At 40.4% G+C, this 27,677-nt stretch overlaps 1 protein-coding gene across 4 annotated transcripts in view; it reads left to right on the top strand.

The window, feature by feature from the left end:
* The window catches only part of FBXL2 (F-box and leucine rich repeat protein 2), a 53,554-nt gene that overhangs the window by 12,725 nt on the left and 13,152 nt on the right, over positions 1-27,677 (top strand). For all 4 annotated transcript variants that reach the window (XR_009758161.1, XM_061586990.1, XM_061586991.1 and 1 more), the window contains exons 2-9: positions 12,434-12,495; positions 13,756-13,810; positions 15,065-15,139; positions 20,039-20,133; positions 21,122-21,190; positions 21,278-21,373; positions 21,590-21,716; positions 21,889-21,963. Coding sequence is in view for 3 of the 4 variants with exons in the window: in XM_061586990.1 (XP_061442974.1) it covers positions 12,434-12,495; positions 13,756-13,810; positions 15,065-15,139; positions 20,039-20,133; positions 21,122-21,190; positions 21,278-21,373; positions 21,590-21,716; positions 21,889-21,963 (654 nt within the window). In the remaining variant the exon portion in view is untranslated. The remainder of the gene's footprint in view (positions 1-12,433; positions 12,496-13,755; positions 13,811-15,064; positions 15,140-20,038; positions 20,134-21,121; positions 21,191-21,277; positions 21,374-21,589; positions 21,717-21,888; positions 21,964-27,677) is intronic.

Here is a 27,677-nt window from a genome sequence, read left to right as displayed (position 1 = left end):
CCCTATTATTATAAAGAGTGACAGATAAGAGAGAAAGGCCCACGAGTGAGCTGTTGAAATAACTGAAGTGATGTGGATAAGCTCTGAACCGAAGTTAGGAAGGAATCTGATTGCCTCCAGGCTTGGGCCGAGGCTCAGAATCCCTTCCTGGTTCAGTTCCTGCAGTCCTGCTTTGCGAGCGATGTTTGTTGGAGCTCTGATGACCCTTTGCCCCCCTTCTTTTCTTTCTCTAGATTCAAGCCTCGTTTTAAAAAGACTTTTTCCTCTCTCCCCCTCCTGCAAAGGAGGGGTCTGGGAATCTGCTGATTTTGTGTGTGTGTGTCTGCGTGAGAGTTTCTTACTGACGTTGAAAAACTAAGGCTCCTTTTAACGAACAATGGAGGATTCTACTGTGAGTGAGGGAAGTCTGCCAAAGAAGAAGATAACATTTATGCAGTAGTTTTTGGTTAATTGTGTTTCTTAACGCTGCCCTTGTTATTCTTCGCATAAAACCTCTGGAACGCATAACCAGCCATACCATCGTGTGTGTGTGTGTGAGAGTGGGGGTGGGAGTATAGTTCCTGGCCTTGCACCTCCTGGGTTCCACCTGAACCAAAATGGGGTTAGCCAAGCAATCGTAACAGTTCCTACTTCCCTATCAGCAGAACATCATGGCCTGCAGACACTGTTGGCACTACATTTCCACTCACCTGAGAAACTTGTTCAGATGGTGGACAGCCTCCCCCAACCTTCAGAAAGGCATTCGTTTCTGAGATCCGCCCAGTGCTGTGATTACCACAGATGCCAGTCGGGATGGGGCATGCATTGCCTCTCCATGGTCGTCCAGGGACAATGGTCAGTAGCAGAGGTACGTCACAGCATCAACTGGTTGGAACTCAGGGCGGCAAGCCTAGCAATTCAGCAGTTTGCTCCGATTCTCAATCTTCACCACATTCTACTTTGTACCGACAATGTTTTCATGAAAGCTCACATCAACAAACAAGGGGAGATGTGTTCAGAGTCTCCAGTATGAGGCCGCTCTACTCTTCTCTTGGGCAGAGCGTCACATAGGCTTGGTGTCAGCAGAGCACCTAAGTGGAGACAGCAATCTTACTGTGGACTGGCTGAGTCATCAGCATATTCAGGCTGGGGAATGGATGCTTCATCTCCTGTGTTCACCCTGGTTCAGAACAGGTTCAGGAAGCTGAGCCTGGACCTCTTCGCCTCTCCGGTCAATTGCCAGCTTCCGTGGTTCTTTGCCTGCTATCGGTCAATTCATGTAGAGGCACTAGATGCTCTATCAGCCAGCTGGCCCCTGGAGTTGTACGCTTTCCGTCCAATTCCTCTGATAGCACACACCCTGAGGAAATTGAGGGAAGAGCATGCAGAAGTAGTTCTGATAGCTCCATTCTGGCCACAACATCTGTGGTTTTTGGAACTGCTTTGCCTCTCTTCCGAGGTGCCTTGGAAACTCCCATTTCAGCCAGATTTCTTGACACAAAGGCTGATTCATCATCCGGACCCGGCCTGGCTGAAGCTGACAACCTGGCTGAGTGGCGCTGCCTAACTGCAGCAGGCTTGTCACAGGAGGTATTATCTACTGTTTTAGCTTTGTCCATCTACAAATGGCTATACAGCTCCACATGGTGTAGCTTTGTTACCTGGAGTCTGTGAAGGAACATCTGTCTAACCAAGGCCTTGGTCTCAGACATACTTAGCTTTTTACAGAATGGACTCAGCATGGGCTTGAAAGTCAACACCCTGCAGCGTCACGTTTCTGCCCTATTGTCGGTTCTGTCTCTGTGCTCCCTAGGAGTAATGGGTTCTCAGCCATGAATTAAGCATTTCCTCAGAGGGGCAGTGGCTCTCTGCCCACCCACAGTTCACAGATATCTCTCATGGAGTCTTCAAACAGTTCTAGCTGTGCTTCAGAAACCACCCTTTGAACCACTTAGCACCGTTTTGCTTCACCTCTTGTCCTTCAAGGTACTTTTTCTGGTGGCAATTTTATCTGCCAGATGCATCTTGGAGATGAATGCGTTATCAGTAGCTAAACATCTATGTGTTTTTCATGAGGACAGGGTCACCTTGAGGTTGGGTCCTGCATTTGTGCCAAAAGTGAATTCTCTTTTCCATCTTCAACAAGAGTTCATTTTGCCATCCTTTTGTGCGAAGCCAGTCCATCCATAGGAGAAGGCTTGGCATTTCCTCAACGTTAGAAGGGCATTGAAGGTCTACATAAATCGAACTAAGGCCTTCAGACTTACTGAATCACTGTTTGTCTCTTTTCACCCTGCTTATTTGGGCAAAAGAGTATCTAACTCCACCTTATCTTGTCGGTTTGAACTTGTATCAAATTAGCTTATGATGTTTTAAAGATACCTGTGCCCAAAAATGTAACGGTACATTCAATGTGGTCAGCTGCAATCACGGCTGTGTTCTCTGTTAATTCTTCACTTTGGTGATTTGCCGGGAGGCGGCCTGGTCCTCTCCCAATACATTTGCAATGCGCTATAAGATGGATGCTTATGACTCGGCCAAAGTTGCATTTGGTTGACGTGTTCTGCAACATGCAGTTATGTCCTGAGCCACATTTACCCTCCTGCTCTAGAAACTGTTTGGTTATATCCCTCTTGATGGACTATCATCCAGGGAGAAAGGGGGCTTTGGTCCTTACTTGAAATAAATTTTTCCTGGAAGATAGTCCATCAAAGCCCACTGAAACATGGCTCTCTGATCTAATTCTGTAAACCATGCTATGTCACATGCCAGTAATACCAGGCATATATTTGCCTTTGTTTGTTACTTGTTTCTATGAGAGTTTGTTCAATACAATTTACTTGGTTGAACTGTTTTTCTTATAGTGTCCGTGTTTTTATTATGTCTCGGGGGAGTAGGTCTGATATTACCTGTTTTCCCTTTTCCTTGTTAAAGTGTATTAGGTGTGAGGAAATCACATGGTTGAGGTGACCTACTCCCCGTGATTCTGCTGTTTTTCCTGCCTATGGACACTAAGTGGTGCCCAAAGCCCACTTGATGGACTATCATCCAGGAGAAATTTATTTCAGGTAAGGACCAAAGTTCCCTTCTTTCCACCCATATCATTTCCCCAGTCAAAATCAGACACAGCAAGCTGCTATTTACCCTACAGAGGAAAAATGCAGGTATAAATATATATTTTTTCCTACTGAGGGCAAACAGCAGTTTGGCGTGATATGCAGATTTTTTTTTTGTAACAGGCTTGTTTGACCCTAACCCTACACTGGATTGAAGATGTTGGAGAGATATGGAGTAAAACTGAGGCTATTTATTAACGTATCTGCAACAGGAAACAACTGTGTAACCCTGAACACCCCAGTGTTGCCATCCTTGCTTGTTTGACCCCACCCTGTTGTCATCGTTGCCTGCTTGACCCCACCCTGGCTGCAAGCATCTGATCAGCCCACGACGGATCCATTGTCCTCTCTTGCTAGCCCCATTTGGGTGTTGAAGAGGCTACTGGTGCATTGTGGCACTCAAGATATTAAGCCTTTTAGAGCAACAAGGCTCTTTGGTATCCATCCCAAATTCTCTCATTTTGGTACATTTTGAGAGATTGATTTGGGACAAGCATCCCTTCTTCACACTGATGTCTCAGTGTGCTTAGTCTGCTTCATTCCCCTACCTGCAGTGCACTTGCTTGTTGTGACTTAGACAGACATCTGCCCAATAGAACTAACTTGTCCCTCCAGCCCAGCCCAAATTGTGTGAAGTAGGGGGGGGGTGGAGCCCTGGCCTATAAAAATCTTACTTCTCACCAGTCCTAAACTGTTAAACTAAACTGTGTGGGTGGTTTTGACTTTGGGGTATTATGGAGACATTATGTAAAGTTACAGAGACAATGGATGGGGAAGGATTCAGCTCACCTCACCTCACCCATATAACCTCTTGATGTTAAAAGTAGCCCCTGCTGCTCCCTTTTTACTCATGAATGAGCCAGACATTTGAACAGACACTTGTGTCTGCTGCCACCACATCTGCTTTGGCACCAATGAATAGCCCCATGAACTTGGGCATTTTATTTATTTATTAAATTTATTTCCCGCCCTTCCTCCCAGTAGGAGCCCAGTCTGGCTCCTATGCAAAAATGAATCAGCCTGGAGAGAAAAGTGCATGGAGCACAGGGAGGCAAGGTGGGGAAACGATTTTACTCCCCTCACTTGTGTCCTCCTTTTGGTGTTAAAATTATCTGAACTACTCCATTTGTTCATGTTCTGGAACATTTTTGTAGCAATATCTGTCACCCAGTCATAGGACTCTTATGTCTGTAACTGTTGCAAGTATGAATATGTATTTCTTATAAGGGAAGAGGGGAAATGGTAAACCAGTGGTCTTGTGAGAAACGGATTACAACTGATAACATAAAATTGGGGGGAAATAGTGTAATTGAAGCAGAATTCTCTGTTCTACAGCAGGCTATCTTAACTTATTTTCAGCAGTTAGGAAGAGCATGCTGGATCAGATCTGTGGCCCATTGGCCAACCAGATGAGGAGCCCACAAGCAGGATCTGAGTGCAACAGCACTCTTCCCTCGTGCAGTTTCCAGCAACTGATATTTAGAAGCATATTTCCTCCAACTATGCAGGTAGAGCCTAGCCATCAAGGTTAGAAGCCATTGTCTTCCATAAATTTGTCTAATCCTCTTTTAAAGCCATCCAAGTTGGTGGTCATCACTGCAATCCGTGAGAGCGAATTCCATAGTTTAACTATTCTCTGTGTGAAGACATGCTTTATTTTGTCTGTCCTAAATCTTGCAATATTCAGCTTCATTGGATGTTCATGAGTTCTGGTGTTATATGAGAAGGAGAAAAACTTTAGTTAATATTTATGCTTCAGTTAATCATTTGGAAAATTAAGGATGTTTTCTTTTACCCTCCCAACAGTTTTCCATACAGCTCTGGGGAGAATAGCTTTTTCTTGCTATGCCGTATGCTATGTTCCAGATATAACATTCTGAAATACTGAAGGCCCAATTTCCTTCCACCCACTCTCTCCAAGGCTTACAAGAGGATTACAGACATCATAGTGCTGTATCCAGTCCCTTTGGGGAATCAGAGGAATCAGAAGACTTGCTGCAGACGTTTTTGATGGTTTCTCTTCTCTGCTTGTGAAACTCGTATAGCTCTAAGGATTGCACTGCAGCACTTCTAAAAGTCAGTTTTCTAAAAATTCTAACGGAATTCATATGATACAACATTCCTATCTTCACAAGTTGAAATAATTATAAAGAAATCAAACATTATTTTTAATGCTACTTAACTGTTCTAAGTTAAAAAAAGAACTGATTAAATATTAACTATTAAATAAAATGTCATTTGAGAGGAAATTATAAAACACTAAAAATTCAAATGTTATTGTAGCATAACCTTTCAGGGACTAGGCATAGATGATTTTGACTATCTCTAGCCTGCAACTGTGTCATGATACATTTGTTAATCTTTAAGGTGCCACAGAATTCTCTCCCCCCCCCGTTTTAGAGTAACACGGCTCACCTTCTGGAATATATTCACAAATGAAGCTGTTCATTTACTCAGCAATTTTGAATCAGAGTAATCAGTATTGCTGATGTTATTTGTAAGCTATGAAATACTGAGATCTCCATTAACCTGTTAAATTGAATATTTTTACATTTCAGAGGATTTATAGAAATGTAAAATGTGTAGTTTCCCCCCCCAGCCCTCACCCTTTCAGAAATTTGGGGGTGGGGCAGGGGAATTAATATATGGAATCCATTTTAAAAAATAAACTTTAAGAAGATGAAATGTATTATGTAACATTGAGGGTTGGGTCCAAGAACTGGGGCGGCCCTGTGGTGGTTGTAAAAATTGGCATAGTTTCATAAATGCTTGTTCAGGAGTTCATGTAATGCTATAATACATAGGTTTTATAACAGTATACCTGTACTGATGTAAAACAAAACACCTTTAAATTTAGTTTTACTTTTTTAAAAATGTCATGCTTGAGTAAGGGCTTTAAAACAATCCTCTTGTGAGCAGAAGATGCTTTCTGCACATAGAAAGTAATCTTCTGATCTAAACCGTTATTGGGACACAAAATTGACTTGTAAATAAGTTATGAAGCTTAAAAGTAAACACTCCTTTATTTTATCAAAACAATAATTACAAACAGTGTTATTTGTGGTATCCCAGGTAATATGGATACAACCTTCTGAGCTTGATAGCAGCTTCCCAATTAAATATAAATGGATCAACAGGTGGCATACGGATGTCTGCTCAGCAAAGTCCCTGTCCTCCCATTGCACTCTCGGGCAGAGATTCTGGATTTCTGCTTGCAGTGGAACACAGAACTCAGACCTGCATCTTCTGTCCCTCCCAAAATGACATCCATGTGATGATTGCTGTTTTCTGCATAAAATTAGGCTAATGGAACAAAGATCAAAACCGTTAAAGAAAGAGTGAATACTTTCCCCCAAACTTTCCTCTTGCTGATTGCCTTCCATGTCAGCCATCCTGATGGAATCCTGTTGGTGGCAGAACAAGGAGCCAATGCCTTCTCAAAATAGAGGTTCGGGTGGTGGGCTCAGAGACCAGAGCAATGCATGAACTCCTGTAGTTGGTGGCCAGAGAACTCAGAATCCTTAAAGAAGGGCAAGATGTGCTGAGGGCTGTAATTGAGAGGACCAATACTAAGAAGGTGGTGGTGCAGATTGGTTAAAGACAATAGAAGATTTATAGGCAAAAGTCATTTACCTGGAGGGAAAAGATCTGCTAAAAAAACCCTGTGCCTCTTAAGTTGGCTGAAAAAATGCTGCAATGGGATTCACTCAATTTTGTTGAAAAAGTGCTGAGAGAGCGTAGTCGCTCAAATACTATAGTCTCCAAGTGGAGAGAGTACTCAGATCTATTGGTCCTTGTCCTGCAGAAGATGCTCCATCAAGGGCCATAATACTTAAACATAAGAACATAAGAACATAAGAAGAGCCTGCTGGATCAGGCCAGTGGCCCATCTAGTCCAGCATCCTGTTCTCACAGTGGCCAACCAGGTGCCTGGGGGAAGCCTGCAAGCAGGACCCGAGTGCAAGAACACTCTCTCCTCCTGAGGCTTCCGGCAACTGGTTTTCAGAAGCATGCTGCCTCTGACTAGCGTGGCAGAGCACAGCCATCATGGCTAGTAGCCATTGATAGCCCTGTCCTCCATGAATTTGTCTAATCTTCTTTTAAAGCCGTCCAAGCTGGTGGCCATTACTACATCTTGTGGGAGCAAATTCCATAGTTTAACTATGCGCTGAGTAAAGAAGTACTTCCTTTTGTCTGTCCTGAATCTTCCAACATTCAGCTTCTTTGAATGTCCACGAGTTCTAGTATTATGAGAGAGGGAGAAGAACTTTTCTCTATCCACTTTCTCAATGCCATGCATAATTTTATACACTTCTATCATGTCTCCTCTGACCCGCCTTTTCTCTAAACTAAAAAGCCCCAAATGCTGCAACCTTTCCTCGTAAGGGAGTCGCTCCATCCCCTTGATCATTCTGGTTGCCCTCTTCTGAACCTTTTCCAACTCTAATCCTTTTTGAGATGAGGCGACCAGAACTGTAGACAGTATTCCAAATGCGGCCGCACCATAGATTTATACAACGGCATTATATCGGCTGTTTTATTTTCTATACCTTTCCTAATTATCGCTAGCATGGAATTTGCCTTTTTCACAGCTGCCGCACACTGGGTCGACATCTTCATCGTGCTGTCCACTACAACCCCGAGGTCTCTCTCCTGGTCGGTCACCGCCAGTTCAGACCCCATGAGCGTATATGTGAAATTCAGATTTTTTGCTCCAATATGCATAATTTTACACTTGTTTATATTGAATTGCATTTGCCATTTTTCTGCCCATTCACTCAGTTTGGAGAGGTCTTTTTGGAGCTCTTCGCAATCCCTTTTTGTTTTAACAACCCTGAACAATTTAGTGTCATCAGCAAACTTGGCCACTTCACTGCTCACTCCTAATTCTAGGTCATTAATGAACAAGTTGAAAAGTACAGGTCCCAATACCGATCCTTGAGGGACTCCACTTTCTACAGCCCTCCATTGGGAGAACTGTCCGTTTATTCCTACTCTCTGCTTTCTGCTTCTTAACCAATTTCTTATCCACAAAAGGACCTCTCCTCTTATTCCATGACTGCTAAGCTTCCTCAGAAGCCTTTGGTGAGGTACCTTGTCAAACGCTTTTTGAAAGTCTAAGTACACTATGTCCACTGGATCACCTCTATCTATATGCTTGTTGACACTCTCAAAGAATTCTAATAGGTTACTGAGACAGGACTTTCCCTTGCAGAAGCCATGCTGGCTCTGCTTCAGCAAGGCTTGTTCTTCTATGTGCTTAGTTAATCTAGCTTTAATCATACTTTCTACCAGTTTTCCAGGGACAGAAGTTAAGCTAACTGGCCTGTAATTTCCGGGATCCCCTCTGGATCCCTTTTTGAAGATTGGTGTTACATTTGCCACTTTCCAGTCCTCAGGCACGGAGGAGGACCCAAGGGACAAGTTACATATTTTAGTTAGCAGATCAGCAATTTCACATTTGAGTTCTTTGAGAACTCTCGGGTGGATGCCATCCGGGCCCGGTGATTTGTCAGTTTTTATATTGTCCATTAAGCTTAGAACTTCCTCTCTCGTTACCACTATTTATCTCAGTTCCTCAGAATCCCTTCCTGCAAATGTTAGTTCAGGTTCAGGGATCTGCCCTATATCTTCCACTGTGAAGACAGATGCAAAGAATTCATTTAGCTTCTCTGCAATCTCCTTATCGTTCTTTAGTACACCTTTGACTCCCTTATCATCCAAGGGTCCAATCGTCTCCCTACATGGTCTCCTGCTTTGAATGTATTTATAGAATTTTTTGTTGTTGGTTTTTATGTTCTTAGCAATGTGCTCCTTAAATTCTTTTTTAGCATCCCTTATTGTCTTCTTGCATTTCTTTTGCCAGAGTTTTTTTTTTATTTTTATTTTCTTCATTTGGACAAGACTTCCATTTTTTGAAGGAAGAATTTTTGCCTCTAAGAGCTTCCTTGACTTTGCTCGTTAACCATGCTGGCATCTTCTTGGCCCTGGCGGTACCTTTTCTGATCTGCGGTATGCACTCCAGTTGAGCTTCTATTATAGTGTTTTTAAACAACTTCCAAGCATTTTCGAGTGATGTGACCCTCTGGACTTTGTTTTTCAGCTTTCTTTTTACCAATCCCCTCATTTTTGTGAAGTTTCCTCTTTTGAAGTCAAATGTGACCGTGTTGGATTTTCTTGGCAATTGGCCAGTTACATGTATGTTTAATTTAATAGCACTGTGGTCACTGCTCCCAATCGGTTCAACAACACTTACATCTCGCACCAGGTCCCGGTCCCCACTGAGGATTAAGTCCAGGGTTGCCGTCCCTCTGGTCGGTTCCATGACCAACTGGTCTAGGGAATAGTCATTTAGAATATCTAGAAACTTTGCTTCTTTGTCATGACTGGAACACATATGCAGCCAGTCTATGTCCGGGTAGTTGAAGTCACCCATTACTACCACATTTCCTAGTTTGGATGCTTCCTCAATTTCATATCTCATCTCAAGGTCTCCCTGAGCATTAAATAAACAGTGAAGGAAGACAGATTGAGAGAAAGGACACTTTGAATTGGGACCTGAACCTTAACTGGTCTACATCTTTCCAGATTTCCCAAAGGAAGCGGTTAACAAGTTACATCTTACATTAGAGCTTTACCTGCAAAACATGAAGCTAAATCTAAACATGATGATCTACTAGTGCAAGATTTTGTGTAATCTCTCTTACAAATGGAAACAAGAACTATGATAAGACCTACCTATTCTAGTATGGTATGTATTCTAGAACTCCTGCTTCCTTCTGCTTCCAGTTCTTTGGATCCAACCCAGTATGTTTTTAATTTTTTTAGCTCAAAGCTTCTTTTTTTGTACAAATAACATTTATACAGATATTTATTCATTTGCATGTAGTATGTATCAACCCGGTATTTTTTAAAGCAGTATGCATATTTATTCAGAACATAATTTGAAAGTGGGAAACTTGATTTATATCAAGGGATTTTTTTCTTGGTGATTTTAATCAATTCATCCTACCTCAAATTGTCTTTTTGATTTCCCATTAGAAAACAGGATAGCCAATGTGGTGCCCTTCAGATGATACTGGACTACTGATGGAGAAAAATGGATTTTTTTCTATAATTCACACATACAAATATAGGTTACTGTATAAGAAGGTATAGATTTATATAATAAAATTAACCAAAGGCCACAGGCCTTGGGATCATAAGGAAAAGCAAATTCAGCTTGAAGTTCACAGCTCATGAGAAGCGGGTAGGCCTGGGTGTATGATTATCTTATGATTGATGACATATTGTTGATGAGCAAGCATGCATGCTTAGTAAGAAAAGCAACTAGTGCTGGGGAAGCTGGTTAGATTTCCCATGGTAAAAATGAGGAGTTTAGTTAAGATTAGGGAGAATTCATACATTTTTGTTTATATGTTTGCTTTATATGAATATATAAAATTAAGAAAAATATCCAGAGGATCATAAAATCCTAGAATCCTGTGAGAAAAACCTGGTTAACAGGCAAGGGTCACGTTCAGGGCTGGCTACAGGAATGCCGGGGCCCTTGGGCATCAGCTTGCACACGCACGCATGTGCCTCCCCCACCTACCTGTCTGCTGTCTTTTACCATTGTCCTTAACAAAGATGGCGGCTGTGGTTTCCCTAAGGGGATGATGCCTCCACCGCCATCTTTGTTGATGGCACGCGTGCGTGCTATGCGCACGCATCTCTACCATCAACTAAGATGGTGGCAGGGGCTTCAGTACCTTAGGGAAACCGCGGCCGCCATCTTTATTAAGGGTAATGGTAAAAGACAGCAGACAGGTAGGTGAGGGAGCGTGGGGGGGCACGGATCACGGAAGGGGAACGGAGGGGCCCCCTGTAGCTCCAGGGGCCATCGGGCCAGTGCCCCACCTGGTCACCCTTTAGAACCGGCCCTGGTCACGGTCACCTCACTGTGATTACCTTTAGTGAGCATTTTGTCCTCAGCAAAATGCGTACAATCTTTTGATTAATATACTTTTACTATTTGATCTTGGAAAAGAGGTTTCTGGTCTCGTATGCTGCAGAGCAATGGCCTCATCTAAGGGAAGTCTTCATAACAGAATCAAGATAGAAAGGAGATAAAATTTGAGCTTGATACTGATTTTTACAATAGCATGATGTGTATAATTTTACTTCATAGATATAATATGTGTTCTCAAGGTGAGAGGTATTCTGAGGTGGACTGCCTTCTTCATCCCTCTGTGTTTGATGGAGAGTGGCTGGCTCGGAATTACCCCTTTCCTTTACTGCGTTCCCTAATCGTTCTTTATATTGTGTGGCTTTCGGCTATAATATAGTGATTTAAAAATAATCTTTCTCTATAGCAGTATAATTAAAAGTAGAATTTTATATAGAACTTTCTGTCACCCTAAGGGGGAACCAAACTTGGCCTTGCATCATGGTATTATTTAAAGGAAGATGTGATGTTCCTGGCCAGCTTGGTTGATCAGGAGCCATGGTGGAATGGAATGTACGGCGTAAAATCATTAGTAACGTATGACAGTAGAATAGTGGTAATATCAGGCAAGGAGACAGATTGACATCAATCTGAGAAGACAACAAGACAATAAGATGGGAGGTATCTGCAAAATTATGAATATGCATATATTCATTTAAATAAAGCTATCTGGTTGGTTGGAAATATTGCAAGAGGAAAGAACTGTGATGTTATGTGGGAAGAAATCTTATGTGATCGGTAAACTAATATCTCATGTAAGGTATAAAAGATCTGTGCAGACTGTACCTCATTGCAGTCCTCTCCAGACTTTTGGGGGGACTGACCCTGCATATGCTCCAAGCCTGTGTCTTCCAATTTATTCAAGGACCCCCAGCAAAAGATCCCAAGGAGAAAAATTCTCCATCACTACAACTTCTGTAATCTCTGACTATTGGGCATTGAGCTGATGGGAGTTGGAGTTTAAATACATCTAGAGGTTAACCTGTTGGCTACCCCTGACCTAAAGGAATTGTCATTCAACGTATGTTTTTTAGTATTTAGTAGTATTTATTTATTACAGTCACAGACCAGCAAAGTTATATAAAACATAGTTTTAAAAAATGACATAACAGCAAAATACAGTTTTATAAAATTCCCTTTCTCAGGAGGATAACATTTCCCCCTGATTTGCACTGAAATCATAATAAACTTAGAAACCCTTTCAGTGATATAAGAGGACACATTGTTTAAACAGTTTAGTACCAAGATTGTGGAGTTACTTCCAGAAAAGGCTGTTAATAATGGAAAAATTATCTTCTTTCTGCATTCCTTATACATGGTCATTAAACATTTTGTGGTTCTCTCTTTTTAGGCACTTCCTAATGATGATGAAGCTCTTATTAACAAAAAGCTACCAAAAGAACTTCTTTTAAGGTAATTCTAGAGTACATATTTATAGTTTTAATATGGTTATTGCTTGTAGAATAAACTTCCTTGGTTTTAAGTTTCAGATTTAGAATAGTTAATATATGCCTAGTTTTAATTGCCTTTGTAACAAAAATGTATCAATATGTAGTTTGGAGATAATTTTTAAAGTACATTATCATTACAGCTAGAAAATAATCATTTTTGCTTTGGTGGTAATTAAGAATTATCTGAATTGTTAGCAATGCTTACCAGCTTTAGAAAAGTTGGTAAATATGGGATATTTTATTACTACGGGAATGGGAGAGAATTCTTACTGAGCAAATATACAGAAGAACTAACAGAGTATTAACTACTCTCACCACTCAGAGCCAAAACAGACTTGACACTGGATATCCATGAATGATTATCTTGATCTCAGCTCACTTTCCCTCCCTTTTAAACTTCAAAGCATCTGCTGAGAGGAGAGAAAGTTCCAGTTTTGATCAGACCAGTAGTGCTATAGGGGCCACCATTCTTCTCAAGCTGCTGAGTTTATTTCCACCCATAAAATGTTGTATTGATTCAATGAGAAGGTGCAGATGTAGCATCTGAGAATGCCCACAGTTAGGGAATAGATTGCATGGTTGGTTGCTTCCAAACCCATGGATTTCTTCTAGAGTTACTACCTATCATAAATATGTTTGTTGAGCAAAATTGCTTTTTGAGTTGTGTTTATGGGCAACAGTGACAATTAAATCATCTAGCTCTGTTCCTCTCCCTTCCTTGATAAAGCCTAGTGGAACTTCTACACTCTCCTCTGTGTAAATACATTAAGTGTTCCAGTTGAACCTTTGGCCCTCTTAACCACACAGAATAACATAGCCAGGCAGAATGGTCCTGAGTTGCTTAACAGTGTCCAGTAAGCTGTTTCCCAACTATAGTTTTCTTATTCTTAAATGCATGGGAATGGAAAGGTCTCAAAGAGGGTTTAGGCTAGAAGTCTATCCAGGATTGTATGGAATAAACCTCTATCTTGTATGTATTTTTCTTTTCTTGCTATAATATTCTGCATTGTGTCACTATGTGCAAAGACTACAAGTGAGCAAAGTTCTTATAACTGCCTTTAAATCATTTTTTCTTGGCTGCTGTCAAAGAGTAAACCCTGATCTGACTCAATATTTATGACAATATGTTCTTAACTTGAGTTAATGTGATTACAGGGGTGTATTAGACTGGATCATCTAAAAATAGTTTTACTTTTTCTTTTCTGTTTTTACTTTCTCATAGAATATTTTCCTTCTTGGACATAATTACTTTGTGTCGATGCGCACAAGTTTCTAAGGTACTGCAAGGTGTTTGCTTTGCAATATTATGTGTTCTGTGAACAACAAAAGAAAGTGATTGTGTATTTTAACTGACTTTAATTGTCTTTGGATTCAGTTTCATAGTCTGAGCCTGTTCTCAACGTATAACATAAAATGGAGTGTATTTGCAAGGTATGAGTGCTGCTGTTTCTGCTCTCTTCTTTTATAATGGCTGCAAGGAGGAGATTCGCAGCTTTTCCCACTAACCATTATGTAGTGTTACATCTGAATCCTGCACTGTGGTTAATTATAAGAATGGTTTAAGAAAGCAAGCCAACTTCAGAAACCAAGGTTTGAGGTTTGTTTGTTTTGGTAAACCATAGTTAAGGTTCACCACAATTTGCCTGGTTTCAAACATAATTCTAAACTATGTTAGTTAAAAATATACACAAAAGTTTCTATTCCCCGCCTTCCATCAAAGGAGGGGGTGGGAGGAAATGAGCCCAAAGCTCATTCACTAGCTCCAAATCATTGTTAATGTTGCATCCAAATAAAGCCTATATATTTATTGGTCAATAAATGTTTATGAACCATATTTCTAATATTTTAACTTCTAACATGTGCAGATGTAGTGACTGAGAAACAATAGATGTGAGAGTAGAATAATAATAATACTTGGCCTTTATGAAGCGCTTCATGTAGTATTTCAGATTGTAATCCTGCATCCACTTACCTGAGCATAAGCCCCAATGAACTCAATGTACTTATTTCTGAGTAGATATGTATAGTATCTATAGTATGTATTGTGGTGTTGCATGTTTAACAGCCCTGCAGAATAGACTACTTACATTATCTCCATGTTGTAGGTTAATTAATGCAATTTATATTCTGGCCTTCCTCCAGGAGCAACAAGTTTGAGCTAAAGAGAATAGTAGCTTGCTTAAGGCTTCCTACTGAGTTCATAGCTGAGGTGAGATTTGAACCTGGTTTACAAGTTGCACTCTTAGCCACTGTACCTCACCAAGAATTCTTTCTCCTGACTATCTGTATTTAGGCAATTTTCCTGCACTCCTACAGTAGCACTTATCCCTTAAAAGAATTTGGGCCTTAAAATATTAATTAAAATGTCGCTTCCTTCAACTGAATTATTAGTAGGCTATTTTCATGGTCTACCATTTTTAGTATGGAAAAATCATTCTCGGTTCTTTATGCTTTCAGTATTCCTTTTAAGAGGAAGGTTTTGAAAATACAATAATTATAATGAACATATATGTGTGCTTTGTGTATTTTAGACCTGGAATGTGTTGGCCCTGGATGGAAGTAACTGGCAAAGAATAGACCTTTTTAACTTTCAGACAGATGTAGAGGTTAGTAATACTATAGTTCTTCATGATCATAAAAAACAATATGAAATTACGACTTTGAAGTACATATTTAATTTAATTTTAACTTCTTATTGGTTGAGCTTGGATTTAAAACTAGCTAGTATCTTTTATTTAGTTAGCTTTTTTTAGAGCAATAGGCAACTGAAAGCCCATCTGACCTCTTTCCCACCAGAACACTGAATGCCCTCAGTTTGGTCACATTTTCTTTGTTTGTTACAGTGCGCATGAAATAAAGGATGATCGTGAAAAATTCTTTTTCTGTGCAGGCAACATTCTCAAAAGGTTGACGATAGAGAATTACAGAGGCCAACCCTCTTTAAAAACTTTAGATTATTTTGGCCAACTCTCTGGCCTGACGATGGGCTCCTCCCTTTCATAGCCTCTCTCCTGGTGCACTCCCTCTGCTGCTGCTGGACCAGTATGATACTGTGGGAGGCATTTGAGTCCTCAGACTCAGGAGAAGATACCTGTGATGGTACTGGCTCTGGCCCTGCAGGCCCTGGTGGTATGGGAGATTCTCTAGGGGTTCCTGTCGGGCTCAGTGGCCTGGTCTCCTGATCTCCAGTGGCAGGCTTAGAGCTTTGAACCTGGTCCAGCTCCTTAGCTGGAGTCTCTGTAGTGTCTGACTCTGTCTTGATTGCTGCTGGACTCTGGATTCATGACACTTCTTCTGACTGAGAACTATATATGATGCATCAATTATCTTGCCTGCATATTTTTGTATATATTAGCAAACTGTTCAGCCCATCTAACTAATGTCACATAGCCATTAATGTTCAGTTTAACAGACCTACTGACAAGTTATCCAGTACTTCCAAAATATTTTTCTAGGAGATAGATGGAATTACTTCTATACTTTGAGTTTTAAACCATATCAGTCACATAGCATATAGGCGCATGAGGTATGATCCTTCCTTGCCTGCATGCAGAGGGATTCCCCAGAGTTTCTCCCCCTCTCACAATGCATACATATGGGCAGGCAATGCAGTTTGGCCCTTGTGTGTACCCTCTCTCTCTGTTCTTACAAATTATATGAGTTCCAGACAAGGCTAACTTCAGGTTTGAGGGAGCTCTTGGTGCCTTCTGGCTTACTTGATGGTGGGAGTGGAGGCAGCACTGGTGGGCAGCAATAACACTGTGATCTGCACTGGGTGGCTGGGAGCTTTCTACCACTTTGACTTACCACAGTGCCTATGATGTCTCTTTGATCCAGGACACTTTAAGAAATTAAAATGGCAGCAGGCTCCCAGACCTAGCTTTCAAGAACTATTAGCCCTAAACCTGAGCACCAGAGTCTTGCTGGTGTAATAGGTGCCAAAAGACCAGGATAAAAACCAACTCTGCAAGGTAGAAGCTGCCGCTGCTCCTTAACTCCAACCAACTTGAGTCAGGAGGCTCCCATGTTATACTCTGGAGGTCACTTGAGATTCAATAAGAGCTAAGAATCAGGCTCTCTGTCTCTTGAGCCCCTAGTCCCCACCAAATCACTCAGCAGCAATTTAACTAAGAAGCCAAAGAATTGGTTTAGTACCCAAAGCTCAGTTCCAAGAAACCACACCAAAAATATAAGAAGCAGATTTATTAATACATTACTTATTTTAAAATAGTAGCGTAAAATAACCTGTACAACCATGAGAAATATAATTATACAAATCTGTTAAGAGTACAGGAGTATATTTAAGGAATTATAAGACACCAAATAAAAATAACAAAAGCTAACTTGCCTAACTCTTAATACAAACCAAATAGAGCAAACCAGCAAATGACAAAGCTACTTTTATAGCAAAAGGCCTAGTAACAGCAAACCAATTCTCCTGGCCAGTCTGGCTGTAACTTTCCAGAACGAGTGTACTTGATATTTCACCAGAGAGGCATCCATTACCCATTAACAGAACCACCATAGTGGCCTTGCTGGGTGGATCATACCAGATAACACAGGTGCGAGGATGAGCTCATGTTTAATTAGAGGGAAAGAAATCTTTTCACCCAAGCCAACTCTCTCTACCCAGAAGTCTGAGCAAAGGAACCATTTCACTGAGCCAAATAAATATTTTTCTTGACACTAGTCACCCAAAGCTGCAGCCTTGGCAGGTGCCTAAGGATGCCAGGTGCTGATGCCAACCCTTACTCCAGAAATAATGTAGCCTGACCAAGCAGAGGTCATATTATAAGAATTATTGTAAACTATGGCTGGATGAGTCTACGGAAGGCATGCCTAGACTTCCCGTTCTCCATATTGCTCTCATGTGAACTCTGCATGCTCATGCTCATGGGGAGAGGTGAAACAGAGTTTTGTTGAACCTTTGCAGATCCTTCTCCTGCATGGGTATAATACCTGTGCATGCAGGGAACATGCCCATTTAATATACCACAGAGCATGCAGAGGAACGCCACAGCACTCCTGCAATGCCCAATATCAACTGTTTGGATTATTTTTAAGGTACACAAAGTACATATTCCCTGTATCCACTATTTTTTGCTCAGTGTGATTTCCAAGCATGCCATTTGGTGACATCTCATGCACAGTACTTAGACATAAGCATGCTGGTAAGAGTAAGATTTATAATTATGCGACATTTTAATGCAGGAGTGAGGAGCCTCCAGCCTGTAGGCTGAATGCACCCCTCCAGGCCTTTTTATCTGCCCCTTGAGACTGCCCAGGCCACTACCCTCCTCAGTCTGATCTCTGCCCTCCTTGGGTGCTTTTGCCTGGCTGGAATTTGTTTGAATGGTCATAATTTTGCCTGGATGGAGAATGGATATATGTGTGTATGTGTGTGGCATGATATATACACAAACCTCTGGCTTTTGTTTGGTTGGAATGTAGCTTACCATACTGTAAGAGCCATACTGTTACCCTGTCCACATTTGCTTCTGATCTCACCTACCTTTCGCATGTAGCTTTCAGAAAATTGTCCACAAACCTCAGGCTGAGAAAGGTTCCCTGCCCGTTTTAATGTTTAACACTTTTTATGATGGAAGAGACTATTAATATGTGCCCAGTAACACATAGCATGACAATGAAAAAGGAAGGTTTTTCTTCGTCCATTGTAGTGTTAACAGACACAACTATTCTTGGAATGCAAAATGAATGGTGGTACAAGCATGTAAATCTATTGTAAAGAGTGAGAGTACCAAAATAACAGAGATGTACTTTACAATATAGTTTACGTTGTATTTCTTACAGTGTGCCACTGAAAATGGATGGTAGTTTTATTTTTTTAATGAGAACTTTAAATAAAAACTGAACATACTGAAAAGCTTCAAAAAATATTTGAAAGTAGACCATGTATTCTGGTGCTTAGGATCCCCCAGTGTTTTTTTGACTTGCAGTCTTCAAGGAGAAGATGTTATTGCAGAAGTCCACTTGGAGCATTTTGTATCGTTTCAGTAGAAAGCTTCTTACCTTCATCAGGTCTATAGATAGAAAAATCATTATGGAGGTATGTTCTATCCATACACGGGTGCTACATCCATGTGGTGAAGAATCTCTGTAAGGCTCAATAGAATCTTCTGTCTCTTTTCCCAGATAGTAATGCAGGCAACATACCAGGGCAATCCAGGGAATGAGAAGTCTATGTGTGCTACCCATAGCTCCTTATAACACCGAAGACAGCTATAAATAAAAACTTACTAGGCTCACATGTTACAATATTAATTTATTTTGAGGGTTTATAACAGATTTCATCAGGAAAGATTGCAAAGTAGTATTTATTAACATATACACAGACTAGTACGCAATATTTTCTGATGAAACTCAAATGAAATAAATACTGTAGTATGTAGCCCATTTGTTAGCATGATTTCCTAAGATTCCTTAGAATCTTCTGGGAAGTAGAGCCAAACTATGGCATACAAAAAAGTTGGAACAAAATACAGGCATACCCCGCTTTAACGTTCGCAATGGGACCGGAGAGTATACTTTAAGTGAAAATCTACTTTAAGTGAAGCAATTGTCTTCACTTGTACTGCACGCAATCACCACTAGATGGCAGCGGTGTCATGCCAATAAAATGTACGTTATTGCGAAGCACGCGAACGTTAAGTGGGGTATGGGGACGTATGGAGCATGTACGTTATAGCGAGGCGATGTTAAGTGAAGCAACGTTAAGTGGGGTATGCCTTTAAGTCAGTTTGCTTTAGCATTTAACTTGGGCATAATTTGTATCCAGCATTTTTCATCATTATAAGCATTCTAGAATTAAAGTTCATGAACTGATATGTCTTTTGTTTTTTATTATAAAATCAGAGTTGGAAGCATTCCAATGGATCATATAGTCCACATAAATAAATAAATGCTGTACCTCAATATTTGTTGAGGGGATACATCAGAAAGCACTTCCTAACTTAATGGTCACAATCCAGCACATATTGTCCTGATTCTAATATACATATTGCGGTGAGGCTGACAAAGAACTAACATCCTGGAAGTAAACTCTAGGCTTATATAAATCTTAAATGCAGTATTTCCATGCTGACAAGGAGGAGGGTTGTGGCTTAAATTGGCCCTGATTTAGCAAATACGTTTGGTGTCACTAGGTTCTCCTTTATATTTTAGGTGAGTATTTACAGTACTGGGGCCTACATGTGTATATGGTGATAGCAATCTCAACAAGTTTTACTTACTTATATTTGTTTATTTTTGAAGATGATCTGTATGTGCTGAAAGTGATCATTTTGCAAGGTGCTGATATGCCTCTTTCCAGCATCCCTGACCATTAATGTACATAGAATTTACATGAGGTCTTCAACAAGAAAAATGTTTTTTGTTTTGTTTGTTTTTGTTTTTGTGTGTTTTAGACATTATGCTCCCTGGCATGGATCTCCCCTTGAAATCCATCTGATTAGATATGAAGTTGACATTTGTTTCATCTGTTTAAGGGCCGGGTGTTAGAAAATATTTCCAAAAGATGTGGTGGTTTCCTGAGACAACTAAGTCTGAGAGGCTGTCTTGGGGTTGGAGACACTTCTTTGAAGTAAGTGATATTTTAAAATGTTAGCACTTTTAAATTTACATTACAATCTTCAGCATGATAAAAATTCAACCATGATGGAAGGGCAGAAGTGGCAACGTGTTTGAGTGGAACACACAGAACCACATTGACCCACTCTGGACTACGAGTGCAACTGATACTGATGACGGTGCCAGTACAAGTGAGTTCTGAGCCTAGAATGAGTTAGTCACTGGGGGAAGGGAATCTGCCATTGCTGACCAGAACTTTCTAGGCAGTGAGAGATGCGTTGCCTGCAGTATCCCTATAAGCAGTGATTCTGCCACAGGCATTGCATCTTGCAGCCACTGGACTGCTATTCATGTTTTCTGGCTGGATGATTTTGTGACAGGTTGGACCAGTCTCCAGCCCCCTGTCATAGAATAAGACACCACAAGCCTTTAAGTCCTGGCTGGAGGCTATCAAAACTGGTCTCACTCATCCAGCACCATCACTGGGAAGAGTGCAGTAGTAGAGCTGTACAACCTCTGAATGCCAGTGTCTGAGGGATGCAGGATCTGCCAGAGACCCATCAATACAGCACCTTTTGGAGCTGTCTGACAACAAGGTTGTGAATTAGATGCTTAAAACCTGATCTGATACAGAGTTAGATGACCTTGTCCATTTATTTCAACTCATCAAACGTAAATCTTTTAAACAGATAGACATTTCTTACTGTAATTAACACTATACATTGATTGCTTGGGAAATTTCAAAAGAATAGCTGTGTAGAGACCTTTCCTCCTTCATATGACTGCATAATAATGAAAGGAAAAGAGATGATATTAATAAGATGCAAATAGATTCTGAGAGTCAATGTTAAAGCTGTAATAGAACCAGAGTTCTCTTTCAAAGACAAGCAACTGTGTTTTGATGCTTTGTGAAATGCTAAATATAAATGCCTGAGGGGAGAGTGTATTACTAAATAAAAACTTTTACTTAATTGGGTTATTTAATTTTATTGCTTTTGCAGAACATTTGCACAGAACTGTAGAAACATCGAACAATTAAACCTTAATGGATGCACAAAAATAACTGATAGGTAAGTTGATGGTATTTGATAGAAGAACTGTTTTTTTTAAAAAAAAAATTAAGCTGAAGACATTTTAGTGCCTCTCTTTCTTTACAGCATTTGTTACAACCTTAGCAAATTCTGCCCAAGGCTAAAACGTCTGGATCTGACATCTTGTATTTCCATCACAAACAACTCTTTGAGGAGTTTAAGGTAAATATATTTATTATTCAGCATATGCTGAAATTATTGAGTTGTCTTGGTGTTTTTTCCTAGAATTGTTGGAGTTTACATATTTGTGTGATCTTCCCCCAAGATTTTCTTCTATAGCAATTGACAGTTACCTATAATACTTAAGAAGAGTTTAATTTGGATTTGCTACTCTAATAGTTTTTCAAACATAGTGTTGTGTTTTCTTCATTGTTACAGTGAGGGATGCCAAAATCTGGAACTCTTGAATCTTTCCTGGTGTGATCAAATTACAAAAGATGGCATTGAAGCACTGGTGAAGGGGTGTAATGGACTAAAAGCACTCTTTCTTAGAGGATGCACTCAGGTACAAACCTGCTGAGGTACCAAGTTGAACCTGTAAGAGTTAGTTTTATATTGGGGTATAAGCAATATTGTTTGTAACAATGGAACAGTATTCATTTATTGAAATGATATTTTGCCATACCACACTGCTGTATGTCTACTTCTGCCAATTTATATTCTATTCATTGATACAGCTGGTAGATGAGGCACTCCACCACATTGAGACTCATTGCCATGAACTGGTTATCTTAAACTTGCAGTCATGTATGGTAAGTACTTATCTTTAATAACATCTTTCAACTTGAAATCCTAAGTACTTCTGGTGTGTGAAATCTTGTCTTGGGGATGTTCTCTCCATCAGCCCTGGCACCAGTATTGACATATTTCAGCGCCAGATGGCTAAGACTTACCTCTTTCAGGCATTTAAGGGAATATTGTTGTTTTATTGTTATACTTGATGGGTTTTTTATTCTATATGTAGGTCATCTATTGATGTTTTGTGTTAGGCAACAGATATGTCAAATACGTAATAGTAATGAAATACTATATTTAACCCTGTACACAAACTTAGAAACAGAAAAACAGTGCTGAGAAGATAGTTCAGAAGTGCAACTCAGGGTGTGCTGAATAAGGGATTAAAATCTGTTGATTGTTTAGCTTAATATGTATTTGGCACTTTCAGGATGCCGTTTATGAATGCTTAACTTGGAATGAGCTACAGTGTGTTACTTGTTAAGTAAACATGCATGGGATTGAGCTAGTTTTTATTGAGAAGGAGCCTAAGAACTTCAAGCAAGGTTCAGTTCAGGGAATGGAGCTTTCCCACTGCACCTTTCTTGCAGTCTCTTGAAAAGCCACTCCTGAGGATTGTGGAACCCTTAGAAAAGTGTAGGATATGATGGGAAAGATCAGTACAAACTGGAAGCCTGTATTGCGCTAATGAAAAAGCCTTTATTTTGTGTAAGCAGCCCTTCAGATCCAAACTATTTTTACTTTGAATATAATTATTTGGCTGCACTTGCGCAAGGTTCCTCTGCTTAATTTTGGACACTTCCCCTCTTCCCCCCACACCCCATCTATTCCATGCTATTCCAGAGCTCTTCCTCAGAAGTGGTTTTTGTGGGTGCGTAATGGGAGGCCCCTTCTGCAAGCTTCCTTTTATGTGGGTCTTAGGATCCCAACAAATTATTATATTGTTTCACTTTGAATGACTTCATCCAATATTAAGAATCAGAATAGACAGTGTATCTAAACTTTCTCATGTCTCTTTGATCTTGCAGTAAACAAAAATTGAGATTAATTGTATTATTTATTGATGGGTCCCATAACAATTGTTACATTTTTATTTTCTAATTTTTTTTAGAATGTTATGTCACCAAATATGTTGCTCAAGCAACTCATTCTACATTTGTTGTTGTTTTTAATTTAACCTTCATGAGTGCCCTGAAGGGTAGGGTAATACATAATTTTTTTAAGGTTAGATGGAAAAGGCCATTTCCCTTAGCATTAGGATTGAATGAAAAATATAAGCAAACAAAAAATCTTTGAGAAATTTTTAAATGTTAGGTTTCAAAGGTTTTTTGGTAATATTAACTGAGAATGCACATGCACAAAAAAGGCTCTGCAATGACACCTGTTTCATGTCGATCATTGAGAGCCTTTAGTGTGGCAGGCCCTGCCCTGTGGAACTCCCAGCAATAGAGGTTTGGCAGGAATCATCCTTCCTTTCCTTCAGGCATCTCTTGAAAACTAAACTTTTTAGACAGGCCTCTGTAACATGAATTTCTCTCGTCTGACCAATGCAGTATTTATTGATGCTTTTATTATTGTTTAAATTATGCTTTTATTCATTTTTAAATTTTATTATGTCTTGTATGTTGTAAGCTACCTTGATGTACTTCTGTGAAAAGTGCAGCTTATAAATACTTTAATAAACCAATATGTTCATTTTTATGCCCACTTTCCCCCATGCATAATATATTCATTCTTGTAAACATTGTTTGGTTGGAGAACTGCATTGCAAACTTTGGGTGTGTCTGAATTTTGAAGGATGGCTGTGAAGTAGGAATAAATGGACAGTTCTCCCAATGAAAGGATGTAGAAAGTGAAGTCCCCCAGGATTTGTAGAATCATAGAATAGTAGAGTTGGAAGGTGTGTGTAAGGCCATTGAGTCTAACCCCCTCCTCAATGCAGGAATCTAAACTAAAACATACCTGACAGATGCCTGTCCAGCTGCCTCTTGAATGCCTCTAGTGTTGGAGAGCCCTAGGGAATTGGTTTCATTGTCATACCACTCTAGCATTTAGGAAGTATTTCCTGATGTTCAGTCAAAATCTGGCTTCCTGCAACTTGAGCCCATTATTCCTTGACCTGCACTCTGGGATGATCGAGAAAGGATCCTGGCCTTCCTCTATGCAGCAGCCTTTCAAGTACTTGAAGAGTATGATCATACCTCCCCTCAGTCTTCTCTTCACAAGGCTAAACATGCCCAGTTCTTTCAGTCATAGGACTTTGTGTTTGTCTAACACTATTATTTCAGTGCAGTGACATCAGATTGGTTTGGTTTTCCTTATCCTGATACTTTTCTGTGCATTCTCTTGTGTGAGCCTGGAATAAGAACCCATACAAACTCCCCAGATTTTCAGCAAATTCTTTCATAACCCACATCTTGTAAAATACTGACAGTTTGGTGACTTCTTGCTGGTCCTGTGAGCTAGAAACAGGAGGCTATATATGGTCTGATCCAGCAGGATTCTTATGCTCTTGAGGCTGGGACTGTGTGAATTCTAGTCTTAAAACAGGGTCCCAGGGTATGGTTTAAAGGTACATAAGGCTGCCATCCTTGCTGAAGCTAAGCAGGTCTGGATCTGGTCAGTACATGGATAGGAGAGTCCTGGGAACCATGTTCTGGCTTACAGAAATTTTGTTGCTGCTTTTAAAGACTGGCTACAGAGAAAGAATCATGTTGCCTGCTGCTTACAAAAGTGAGGGACCTGTGCTTTTTAACTTGTTCAAAAATGATCTACAGTTGGGGGTGAGGAATGAGGTGGCCAGGTTTTCAGATGATACTAAATTATTCAGGGTTGTTTAAAAAGCGGGGGATTGTGAAGAGCTCCGAAAGGACCTCTGTAGACTGAGTGAATGGGTGGTAAAATGTCAAATGCAATTTAATATGAACAAATGTAAAGAGATGCATGTCAGGGCAAAAAATCTTAATGTCACATATAAACTCATAAGGTGTGAACTGGCAGTGACTGACCAGGAACGAGACCTTGGGGTCATAGTGAATAGCTCAATGTCGACCCAGTGTGTGGCAGCTGTGAAAAAGGTAAATTCCATGCTAGGGTTCAAAGGAGTTGAAAATGAAACTGCTGATATCATAGTGCTGTTACACAAATCTATGGTGCGACCACATTTGGAATACTCTGTAATCCACCTTAAAAAGGATATTGTAGAGTTGGAAAAGGTTCCAAAAAGTGCAGCCAAGATGATAAAGGGGATGGAGTGACTCCCCTATGAAGAAAGGTTGCAGCATATAAGGCTATTGAGTTTTGAGAAAAGGAAGTCAGAGGTGACATGATAGAAGTATATAGAACTATGCAAGGCATGGAGAAAGTGGATAGAGAAATGTTTTTCTCCCTCTTTCATAACGCTAGAACTCATGGACATCCAGTGAAGCTGAATGCTGGAAGATTCAGGACAGATAAAAGAAAGTAGTTCTTCACACCGTGCATAATTAAGTTATAGAACTCACTCTGAGAAGAGGCAGTGATGGCCACTATCCTCAATGACTTTAAAAGAGTATTAGACAAATTCATGGAGAATAACAGCATCAAAAGCTATTGGCCATGATGACTATACTCTGCCTTCACGGTTCGAGGCAGTATCCTTCTGAATACCAATTGCTGGAAACCACAGGAGGGGGAGAGTGCTCTTGCATTCAGGTCCTGCTTGCGGGCTTCCCATGGGCATCTGGTTGGCCACTGTGAGAACAGGATGCCTAACTAGATGGGCCATTGGCCTGATCCACCAGGCTCTTCTTATGTTCTTATGTGTTTCGATTCTCATATTTTTTCAGAAGTTGCAGATTTGATAGATTTGACTTTAAATGTGAACTGAATTGAATTTCCCCCCCATTCCTACTCCTTGATCACTGAGATAAGTCATCCTGCTGTGGCCCCTTCAAGATTTCTTCCCCCCACTCCTGCACATTCTACCAGCAGTCCACTCACAAAAAGATGGCCATAGGCACTTAGCCATACAAACAACCGAGTTGCCAAACAAACAATCAAGTTGCAGGCCTGTTATAGCCAGTACACACTCACACATCACAACAATTAACCTCCAGCTGAACTTCTTTCACAGGCATTCTGCCCCATCTCTCGTCTGGGGTATTGCAAATATATGACTTCCCCTGTCTCCCACCCAGAATATGTTAACTCCTAGGGTCCCAACAGTCTCTCACACTGGTTATCCAAGCACTTAATCCTATGTATAGATTCTGAAGACAGCAGATTTGTGTTTTTCATAATCTACTTCTTCTTCTGAGGTAAAACTTGCCAACACTTCTGCTAACTCACCTCTCACAAGACTAGGCAGAAATCTCATATAATCCCTCTTGTCAATTCCCATTTGAGCAGCTTTTTCAAACATTGTGAGGTAAATCTGGGCATCCTCATGTACCACGTATGCATTAAAATCTTTTAGACTTACTTTGGGAGGTCTAGCTTCCTCCCGGTCTCTTCTGTTTTCCTCAGCCTGCATTCCCCCCCCCCGATTCCTAATTTTGCTTCTTCCAATTTTGCCTGAATTCTCAGTTTCTCTAAGTCCACCTCTCTGTCTTTCTTTGTCTCTCTGCTGCATTTCTGCCTTCAGTTTGTCTAATTCAATCTGTCTCTCTTTCTGCTGCATTTCTGCCTTCTGTTTCTCCCTTTCATGTTGTATATACTCTGGGCTCATTGGGGTCACCTGAGTTCTCTCATAAGGTGTATCTCACCAGATCTTTTAGTTAATTGATATTTTATTAACATTAACTTTATTTCATTCGGCCCTTTTCCTTCTGAGGTGAGATCTAGTTTCTTACATTGCTCCAACAGAGTTTCCTTCTTCATATTCATATATTGTGCCATTTAGTTTCACCTTTAGACTTTCAGATAATAAAACTTTCTCTTCAAGTCTCTTTAAAATTTCAAATCCCTATTCTTCAGGATCCGATTTTTTAAAATTTGCATCTCCTACTTCATATCCCACCGCTACTGCCACCACGTGTGACATCCCTGCCCACCTATGCCTGCCTTCCTGCAGCAGATGAGGGGGATGTCAGCCTCTATACAATGTATTATGTATCCTTTACACAGGTACAGAGGCTATTCAACACTTCCCACCCTTTGTGTGCAATATTTTCACTGCAGCCTAGGCACTCCACAGTATCCCATCCTTATCTCTGGGTGATGTGGACACCCAAAACCCATTGCGTATATAGTTATTGCTAGGTTCTATGTGAAGCAATCCTTTCCTTCAAGGGATACCCTTATGGTATAAAGCTGCCACCAGTTTCAGAATGAAACATCTTTACAGTATTTGCCAAGAGACACTGTAAATTAAGAGTTTTAATTTCAATACTAGTTGTTTATTCACCATCTCTCCGACTGATATATACTTACGGTATGCAGTAACCAAGCATAGGCGTATGGAACAATTAAAAAAATTATACTTTATTATTTTCAGATGATAATTTTTAAACCTTACAGATAGAAATAAGCTCTCTCACAATATAACACTACACTATGTAACTATATCTTAATCCTACCCAGGCCCACCCACCCCCTCTACTCCAATTCCTACCCTATCTAACTATCCAAGCCCCAGAACAAAACCAATTGACTCCCTAACTGACAATACCACCAGTATATTTTAAACACAGACCCTCACTCATTACCTCCTCCCAACCAGAGAATCCAACACCCAATCAGAGACATTCAC

The sequence above is a fragment of the Rhineura floridana genome, chromosome 10, assembly GCF_030035675.1.
Source record: "Rhineura floridana isolate rRhiFlo1 chromosome 10, rRhiFlo1.hap2, whole genome shotgun sequence".
In the NCBI taxonomy this organism is placed as follows: domain Eukaryota; kingdom Metazoa; phylum Chordata; class Lepidosauria; order Squamata; family Rhineuridae; genus Rhineura; species Rhineura floridana.
Note: the sequence above shows the minus strand (reverse complement) of the source record. Positions and strands in the feature narration are given on the sequence as shown.